The sequence below is a fragment of the Haemorhous mexicanus genome, unplaced genomic scaffold (assembly GCF_027477595.1).
Source record: "Haemorhous mexicanus isolate bHaeMex1 unplaced genomic scaffold, bHaeMex1.pri scaffold_215_ctg1, whole genome shotgun sequence".
NCBI classification, from domain to species: domain Eukaryota; kingdom Metazoa; phylum Chordata; class Aves; order Passeriformes; family Fringillidae; genus Haemorhous; species Haemorhous mexicanus.
This window is the reverse complement of record NW_026776042.1, coordinates 1-9399: the sequence shown is the minus strand read 5'-3', so window position 1 is coordinate 9399 and position 9399 is coordinate 1. Positions and strand designations below refer to the sequence as shown.

The 9399-nt window shown below is 46.2% G+C and overlaps 1 protein-coding gene and 1 long non-coding RNA gene across 2 annotated transcripts; one reads left to right on the top strand and one right to left on the bottom strand.

Annotated features, from left to right (window-relative positions):
* Nucleotides 1-269: 269 nt before the first annotated feature.
* Nucleotides 270-5200, top strand: LOC132322943 (histone H3.v1-like). The gene is made up of 7 exons (XM_059837696.1): nucleotides 270-352; nucleotides 1255-1376; nucleotides 2318-2402; nucleotides 2917-2946; nucleotides 3456-3561; nucleotides 4098-4151; nucleotides 4773-5200. Exons 1-7 carry the CDS (start codon nucleotides 270-272, stop codon nucleotides 4779-4781), a joined length of 489 nt encoding a protein of 162 aa, XP_059693679.1. The 3' UTR covers nucleotides 4782-5200.
* A 1785-nt stretch (nucleotides 5201-6985) lies between these two features.
* On the bottom strand, nucleotides 6986-9385 carry LOC132322945 (uncharacterized). Its single transcript, XR_009485203.1, has 2 exons — nucleotides 9186-9385; nucleotides 6986-7815 (listed from the first exon to the last, which is right to left on the bottom strand). It is a non-coding gene; the product is annotated as an uncharacterized LOC132322945 (long non-coding RNA).
* Nucleotides 9386-9399: the final 14 nt, after the last annotated feature.

Here is a 9399-nt window from a genome sequence, read left to right as displayed (position 1 = left end):
GCTGGGGGGAACAGCTGGGGGGAACAGCTGGGGGGAACAGCTGGGGGGGTGGGAACAGCTGGGGGGAACAGCTGGGGGTGGGGGAACAGCTGGGGGGAACAGCTGGGGGGGGATGGGAACTGCTGGGGGGGTGGGAACATCTGGGAGGGTGGGAACAGCTGGGGGGGGGTGGGAACATCTGGGGGCGAAACATCTGGGGCGAAACATCTGGGGGAACATCTGGAAACATCTGGGGCGAAACATCTGGGGGAACATCGGGGGCATCTGGGATGGAACAGCTGGAATGGAACAGCTGGGTGAAACATCAGGGGGAACATCTGGAAACATCTGGGGAGAACATCTGGGGCAAAACGTGGGGCAAAATATCTGGGGGAACATCTGGGGGTGAAACATCTGGGGGAACAGCTGGAAACATCTGGGGCGAAACATCTGGTGGAACATCTGGGAACATCTGGGGAACATCTGGAAACATCTGGGGAACATCTGGAAACATCTGGGACGAACATCTGGGGAACATCTGGCACCATCTGGGGGCGAAACATCTGGGGCGAAACATCTGGGGGACATCTGGAAACATCTGGGATGAACATCTGGGGGAACATCTGGAAACATCTGGGGCAAAACATCTGGGGGAACATCTGGAAACATCTGGGAGGAACAGCTGGGGAACATCTGGGGCAAAACATCTGGGGGAACATCTGGAAACATCTGGGAGGAACAGCTGGGGAACATCTGGGATGGACCATCTGGAAACATCTGGGGGGAACATCTGGGGGAACATCTGTGGGGAACATCTGGGAACATCTGGGACAAACCATCTGGGGAACATCTGGAAACATCTGGGGGCGAAACATCTGGGGGGAACATCTGGGAGGAAACATCTGGCAGGGCCCATCTGGGGGAATTGGGAACATCTGCGGGAAACATCTGGGGGGGACCAGCTGGGAACACCTGGGGGGAATTCGGGGGAGTTCGGGATTCTGGGATCGACATTTGGAGTTCGGGGCCGATTTTGGGCTGACTTTCGGGCGGTTCGGGCCCGGTTCGGGGTGGGATGTTTGGAATGTCGGGGGCCGATTCGGGGCGGGATTTTTGGGCGGTTTCGGGGCGGGACGTTTGGAGTCCGGGCCCGACTCGGGGATGTTTATTTATTATTTGCCGTTCGGGGCCGCTCCTGCCCCGGTGCCCCCGGTGCCCCCCCCGGTGCCCCCGGTGCCCCCCCCGGTGCCCCCCCCGGTGTCCCCGGTGCCGCAGGCTGGCGCTGCTGGAGCGGGCGTGCCGCCGCCGGGGCCTGCGCGGCTCCGGGCCCGCCCTGCTCCGCTACCGCCGCTCGCTGCGCTGCGCCCCCGGAGAGCCCCGGCCGCGGCCCGGGCCCGGTGAGAGCCCCGGTGAGAGCCCCGGGGGGAACGGAGAGCGGGGGGAAATCGGAAATCTGGGGGGAATGGGAATTTTGGGGGGGAAAATCGGGATTTTGGGGGGAAAATTGGAATTTTTGGGGGAGTTTTGGGGGGGGAAATCGGAATTTTGGGGGGGGAAAACTGAATTTTTGGGGGAAATCAGAGTTTTGGAGGGAAAATCTGAATTTTTGGGGGAAAATCTGAATTTTTTGGGAAAAATTGGAATTTTTTGGGGAGTTTTGGGGGGGAAAAATCGGAATTTTTGGGGGGTAAATCAGAATTTTTGGGGGGTAAATCAGAATTTTTGGGGGAAAATCAGAGTTTTGGGGGGAAAATCTGAATTTTTGGGGAAAAATTGGAAATTTTTTGGGGGGGAAAATCGGAATTTTGGGGGGGAAATCGGAATTTTGGGGGGAAAATCTGAATTTTTGGGGAAAAATTGGAATTTTTGGGGGAGTTTTGGGGGGATAAATCGGAATTTTGGAGGAAAATCTGAATTTTTTTGGAAAATCTGAATTTTAAGGGGGAAAAATCTGAATTTTGGGGGAGAAATTTGAATTTTTGGGGGAAAACTGAATTTTTGGGGAGTTTTGGGGGGAAAAAATCTGAATTTTTTGGGAAAAATCTGAATTTTGGGGGAAAAAATCTGAATTTGGGGGGCAAAATCAGAATTTTTGGGGGAAAAATTTGAATTTTGGGGGGAAAATCTGAACTTATGGGGCGTTTTGGGGGGGATAAATCTGCATTTTGGGGGAAAAAATCTGATTTTGGGGGTCATAAATCTGCATTTTGGGTGGGAAAATCGGAATTTCGGGGGGGGGAATCTGCATTTTGGTTAAAAAAATCAAATTTGGGTTTAAAAAATTCAATTTTGGTTTAAAAAATTGGGATTTGGGTTTAAAAGGCCCCGAATTTTGCAGCCTCCCCCAGCTCCAGCCCCGCCCTGACCTCGACCCTGCTCAGGGGGAGGCCCCGGGGCCGCCGCCCCTCCCCCCACCTGCTCAGGTGAGGCCCCACCCCCAGCCCCAAAATCCCAAATTTGGGGGAAAAACCTGAAAATCCCAAATCTGGGGGAAAAAAAAGCCTGAAAATCCCAAATTTGGGGGGGAAAAAACCTGAAAATCCCAAATTTGGGGGAAAAAACCTGAAAATCCCAAATTTGGGGGAAAAAACCTGAAAATCCCAAATTTAGGGAAAAAACTTGAAAATCCCAAATTTGGGGATAAAAAAACCTGAAACTCCTAAATATGGGGGGAAAACTCCTGAAAATCCCAAATTTGAGGTAAAAAACCTGGAAATCCCAAATTTGGGGGGAAAAAATCCTGAAAATCAAAAATTGGGGGGAAAAAAACTCCTGAAAATCCCAAATTTGGGAAAAAAAAAAAAACCTGAAAATCCCAAATTTGGGGGGAAACCGCTTAAAATTCCAATTTTGGGGGAAAAAACCCCTGAAAATCCCAAATTTTTGAAAAAAAAACCCCTGAAAATCCCAAAATTTGGGGTTTTTTTCCACCCCCAGCAGCGAATCCGGGAGGACCTGGGAGTCCCGGTGAGGAAAATTGGGGAATTTTGGGGGGAATTTGGGAAATTCTGGGGTTTTGGGGGGGAAATTGGGGAAATTTTGGGGTTTTGGGGGGAAAATTGGGATTTTTGGGGGAAATTTGGGATTTTTGGGAGGGATTTTGGGAGGTTTTTGAGGAATCTGGGGGGAAAAATTGGGATTTTGGGGGAATTTGGGATTTTTGGGGGGGAAATTGGGGAGGTTTGGGGGATTTGGGGGATTTTGGGGGGAATTTGGGATTTTGGGGGGAATTTGGGATTTTGGGGGGATTTTGGGGGGAAATTTGGGAGATTTTGGGGAGAAAATTGGGATTTCAACGGGATTATTGAGAAATTTGGGAGTTTTGGGGGGAAATTTTGGAGAATTTGGGGGTTTTGGGGAGGGATTTTGGGAAATTTTGGGGGGTCCTGGGTGGGGTTTGTTGGGGGGAGGGTCCTGGGATTAATTTGGGGGGAATTTGGGGGATTTTGGGTTTTTTTTTACCCTTTCCCCCCCAGCCTGAGCCTGATGGAGGAAGAGGAAGAGGAGGAGGAGGAAGAGGAGGAGGAGGAGGAGGAGGAGGAGGAGGAGGAGGAAGGAGAGGAGACCCCGAACACCCCCAGGGTGAGAGCCCAAAAAAACCCAAAACCCCCCAAAATTTGGGGGTAAAACCCCCCCAGAATTGAGGAAAAAACTCCCAAAATCTGGGGGAAAAAACCCAAAATTTGGGAAAAAAAACCCCCAAAAATAATTTGGAGGGAAAAAACCCCAAAATTGAGGAAGAAACCTGAAAAATTGAGGGAAAAACTCCCAAAATCTGGGGGGAAAACCCCAAAATTTGGGAAAAAACCCTCAAAAATTTGGAAAAAAGACTTAAAATTTGGGAAAAAAATCCCCAAAGTTTGGAGGGAAAAAAAACCCAAAATATGGGAAAAAAAAAAAAAAAAACAACAAAATTTCGGGGAAAAAAATTCCCAAAATTTGGGAAAAACCCCTCAAAATTCGGGGGGAAAAAACCCCAAAATTTGGGAAAAAAACCCCTCAAAACTTTGGGAAAAAACTCCAAAAATTTGGGGAAAAAAATCCCAAAAAATGTTGGGGGTAAAAACCTCAAAATTTTGGGAATTTTTTCCCAAAAAAATCTTTTGGGACCCCCCCAGACCCCCCTGGAGCAGCCCCGGGACATTTTCACCTTCCCCGGCCTCGACTTCCAGGTGAGATTTTGGGGGTTTTGGGGATTTTTTGGGATTTTTTGGGATTTTTGGGATTTTGAGGGATTTTTGGGGGATTTTTGGGGGATTTTTTTTTGGGATTTTTTGGGATATTTTGGGATTTTTTGGGGGATTTTTTGGGGATTATTTTTGGGATTTTTTGGGATTTTTTTGGGGATTTTTTGGGATTTTTTTTTTATTTTTTGGGATTTTTTTGGGATTTTGGGGGGATTTTTTGGGGGATTTTTTGGGGGGATTTTTTGGGGATTTTTGGGGATTTTTTGGGGATTTTTGGGGATTTTTGGGTTCCCCCAAAATTTGACCCCAAAATTCGGCTCCTCCTCTGTTAAAAATAAAAATTTTTGGGTGAATTTGGGGATTTTTTTTCAGGGTTTTCTCCCCAAAATTTTGGGGTTTTCACCCCCGGAGTCTCTGAGGATGAAACCCCCAAATTTTCCTCTTTTATTTTGGCCGATTTTGGGGTTTTTCCCCCAAATTTGAGTCCCTAAAATTAAAACAAATCCCCAAATTCTGATGGTTTGGGGCACTTTTGGGGGGATTTGGGGAATTTTTTGGGATCACCCCGAATATTTGGGGGTTTCTCCTCCTCTCTTCTCTTTCCAGACTCTCTGAAGACAAAAATTCCAAATTTCCCTCGGAGTTTTTTCCCAATTTTTGGCGTTTTCAGCCCAAAATTCCCAATTTTTTTCCCAAAACTCCGATTTTTGAGCCACTTTTTTGGGGATTTTTGGGATTTATCCCAAACCTTTTGGTGTTCTCACCCCTTTCTCTCCCTCCAGATTTTCTGGAAATCCAATTCCCAAATTCCCTCCCGGTTTTTTTTCCCATTTTTGGGGTTTTTCACCCCAAAATCCCGTCGCAAATTCAGCATTTTTGGAGCCTTTTTTTGGGAAATTTGGGGAAATTTGGGGTTTCCCACCCTTCATCTCCTTCCAGACTCTCTGGGATTAGAATCCCAAAATCCCCCTCGAGGTTTTTCCCGTTTTTTGCCGTTTTCACCCCAAAATTCCCCCAATAAAAAACTCCAACCACTCCTTCGTTTCTGGGCTCTTCTTTTCGGGAATTTCACCACAATTTTTGGGGAATTTCGGGATCTTTTCCCAGAATTTTGGGGTTCCCACCCTCCCTTCTCTGTCTGAACTTCCTGACCTCACAATCCCGAATTTTCCACCCCTTTTTTCCCCTTTTTTCACCCAAAAATTTTCCTTTTGGCGCCGTTTCTTCAGGGATTTTTTGGGAATTTTAGGAATTTTTGGGGGAATTTCAGGGTTTTCCTCAAACATTTCGGGTTTCCCACTCCTCCTGTTCTTCCCACTCCCTTTTGGGAAGGAAATCCAGAATTTTCCATTTTTTTTTTCCCATTTTTTTCCCCCCAATTAAAGCAGCGACCCCTCCCTCGTTTCGGGGCCATTTTCAGGGAATTCCGCTGGAATTTTGGGGAATTCTGGGATTTTCCCCCCAAATATTTTGGGTTTTTTCCTCCTTCTCCTCCTACACTGTTTTAGGAGCAGAATCCTGAATTTTCCACCCCTTTTTCCCCCAAAATTCCCCAAGAAAAACTCCGACAATTTCACCATTTCTGGGCCCTTTTTTTGGGGAATTTCTCAGGAATTTCTTGGGAATTTTGGGATCCTTTCCCAAATATTTTGGGGTTCCCACTCCTCCTTCTCTTCCCATGCCGTTTTAGGGGCAAAATCCCGAATTTTCCACCCCTTTTCCCCCTTTTTTTCCCGTTTTCCCCCAGTAAAAATCTGGACACTTCCTTTGTTTCTGGGCCGGTTTTTTGGGGAATTTTGCAGGGATTTCTCTGGAATTTCTTGGGAATTTTGGGATCCTTTCCCAAATATTTTGGGGTTCCCACTCCTCCTTCTCTTCCCACACTGTTTTAAGGGCAGAATCCCGATTTTCCCACCCCTTTTTCCCCTTTTTCCCCCCCAATAAAAACGCCGACACCTCTGTTGTTTCTGGGCTGGTTTTTTGAGGAATTTGTTGGGAATTTTGGGATCCTTTCCCCCCCCCCCAAATATTTTGGGGTTCCCACTCTCCTTTCTCTTTCTGTACTTTCTGACCTCAGAATTGTGAATTTTCCACCCCTTTTTCCCCCCAATAAAAGCGCCGACACCTCACTGGTTTCTGGGCTGGTTTTTTGGGAATTTCTCTGGAATTTCTTGGGAATTTTGGGATCCTTTCCCAAATATTTTGGGGTTCCCACTCCTTCTCCTCTTCCCACTCGATTTTAGGGGCAGAATCCCAAATTTTCCCACCCTTTTTCCCCTTTTTTCCCCCAATAAAAACGCCGACACCTCGCTCATTTCTGGGCTGGATTTTTGGGGAATTTCTTGGGAATTTTGGGATCCTTTCCCAAATATTTTGGGGTTCCCACTCTCCTTTCTCTTTCTGTACTTTCTGACCTCAGAATTGTGAATTTTCCACCCCCTTTTTCCCCCAATAAAAGCGCCGACCCCTCGCTGGTTTCTGGCTGGATTTTTGGGAATTTCTCTGGAATTTCTTGGAATTTTGGGATCCTTTCCCAAATATTTTGGGGTTTCACTCCTTCTCCTCTTCCCACACTGTTTTAGGGGCAGAATCCCCATTTTCCCACCCCTTTTTCCCCCAATAAAAACGCCGCCACCTCGCTCATTTCTGGGCTGGATTTTTGGGGAATTTCTTGGGAATTTTGGGATCCTTTCCCAAATATTTGGGCTTCCCACTCCTTCTCCTCTTCCCACACTGTTTTAGGGCAGAATCCCCATTTTCCCACCCATTTTTCCCCATTTTCCCCTTTTTCCCCCCCAATAAAAGCGCCGCCACCTCGCTCATTTCCGAGCCGTTTATTTGGGGAATTCCCGGGGGTTTCCCGGCCCGGATCGGGGCTCCCCGGGCTTCCGGAAGGTTCTCAGAGGCGCAGCACGTAGGAGTCGCTGTGGGTCAGGTACCGCACCCAGCGCTGCCCCGGCGGCCCCGAGAGGGCGCAGGAAGCGCACGCGCAGCCCCGAGCAGGAGTGCGAGGGCAGCTCGAAGGAGCCGTGGGCAGCGCCCAGCTCCAGGCGCCAGCACGGGCTCAGCACCGCCACCTCCAGCTGCCAAAGCAATGCCACAGATTTTGGGGATTTTTGGGAATTTTTTGGGAATTTTTTCGTGATTTTTTGGAGATTTTTGAGGATTTTTTGGCGATTTTTCACCGATTTTTTCGCGATTTTTTGGTGATTTTTCGTGATTTTTTCAATGCTTCTTATGGGGGTTTGGGGGAATTTTGGGACTTTTTTGAAACATTTAGGGTATTTGGGGTTTTTGGGAATTTTTAGGAATTTTTTGGGATTTTTTTGGTGATTTTTTAAGAATTTTTTGCCATTTTTCGCGATTTTTTGGCGATTTTTCGCGATTTTTTGGGGATTTTTGGGGATTTTTTGGGGATTTTTTGGGTGATTTTGTAAATGATTCTTTTGGGGGTTTGAGGGGTTTTTGGGATATTTTGGTATGTGGGATTTGGGGAATTTTTGAGAATTTTTTGGGGGTTTTTTGGGCATTCTTGGAGAATTTTGGGGGTTTTTGGCAGCCCCGAGCACGAGTGCGAGGGCAGCTCGAAGGAGCCGTGGGCAGCGCCCAGCTCCAGGCGCCAGCACGGGCTCAGCACCGCCACCTCCAGCTGCCAAAGCAATGCCAGACATTTTGGGGATTTTGGGGATTTTTGGGAATTTTTTCGTGATTTTTTTGTGATTTTTTTGCGATTTTTTGGCGATTTTTCGCGATTTTTTGGCGATTTTTGGGGATCTTTTAAATGATTCTTTTGGGGGTTTGGGGGAACTTTGGGATTTTTTGGGACATTTAGGGTATTTGGGGTTTTTAGGAATTTTTAGGAATTTTTTGGAATTTTTTTGGCGATTTTTTGGCGATTTTTTGGGAATTTTTCACGATTTTTTGGTGATTTTTTTCACGATTTTTCGCGAATTTTTGGGATTTCTTTGGGATTTTTTGGGTGATTTTGTACATGATTCTTTTGGGGTTTGAGGGGTTTTTGGGATATTTTGGTATGTGGGATTTGGGGAATTTTTGGAGAATTTTTTGGGAATTTTTTTCGATTTTTCGCGATTTTTTGGTGATTTTTTGGCGATTTTTAGTGATTTTTTAAATGATTCTTTTGGGGGTTTAGGGGAATTTTGGGACTTTTTTGGGACATTTAGGGTATGTGGGGTTTTTGGGAATTTTTAGGAATTTTTTGGGGGATTTTTTTGTGAATTTTTCTGAATTTTTTTTGATTTTGGGAGGGAATTTCGGGGGAACTTGGGGAATTTTTGGGCCTTTTCTGGGAGGACTCCTGACCTGGAAGAGGGCGGAGAGCCGGGAGCACCCCTGGAATTTGGGGATTTTTTTGTGATATTTTTGTGAATTTTTAATGAATTTTTGTGATTTTTCTGAATTTTTTTTTGATTTTGGGAGAGAATTTTGGGGGGAATTTGGGGAATTTTGGGGAATTTTTGGGGGTCAATGCTGACCTGGAAGAGGGCGGAGAGCCGGGAGCCCCCCTGGAATTTGGGGATTTTTTTGTGATTTTTTTGTGAATTTTTTGTGATTTTTTTGTGAATTTTTCTGAATTTTTTTTGATTTTGGAGGGAATTTTGGGGGAATTTGGGGAATTTTTGGGGGTCAATGCTGACCTGGAAGAGGGAGGAGAGCCGGGAGCCCCCCTGGATCTTGGTGATTTTTTCGTGATTTTTTTGTGATTTTTTTTCTGAATTTTTTGTGATTTTTTTGTGATTTTTTGGGGATTTTTTGGTGAATTTTTCTGAATTTTTTTTTTATTTTGGGAGGGAATTTTGGGGGAATTTGGGGACTTTTTGGGAATTTTTGGGGGGCAATGCTGACCTGGAAGAGGGCGGAGAGCCGGGAACCCCCCTGGATCCTGGGATGTTTTTGTGATTTTTTTGTGATTTTTTGTGAATTTTTTCTGGATTTTTTTTTGATTTTGGGAGGGAATTTTGGGGGGAATTTGGGGAATTTTTGGGGGGCAATGCTGACCTGGAAGAGGGCGGAGAGCTGGGAGCCCCCCTGGATCCTGGGGATTTTTTCGTGATTTTTTTGTGATTTTTTTGTGATTTTTTGGGGATTTTTTGGTGAATTTTTCTGAATTTTTTTTTGATTTTGGGAGGGAATTTTGGGGGGAATTTGGGGAATTTTTGGGGGTCAATGCTGACCTGGAAGAGGGCGGAGAGCTGGGAGCCTCCTGGAATTT

What these genes read in the sequence shown, in the direction of transcription:
- LOC132322943 (XM_059837696.1), top strand. Translation starts at nt 270, where the DNA reads ATGGAACAGCTGGAATGGAACAGCTGGGTGAAACATCAGGGGGAACAT. An exon ending in GAGAACATCTGGGGCAAAAC is followed by an intron (nt 353 to 1,254) that starts GTGGGGCAAAAT and finishes CCGGTGCCGCAG; the next exon opens with GCTGGCGCTGCTGGAGCGGG. An exon ending in AGACCCCGAACACCCCCAGG is followed by an intron (nt 3,562 to 4,097) that starts GTGAGAGCCCAA and finishes GGACCCCCCCAG; the next exon opens with ACCCCCCTGGAGCAGCCCCG.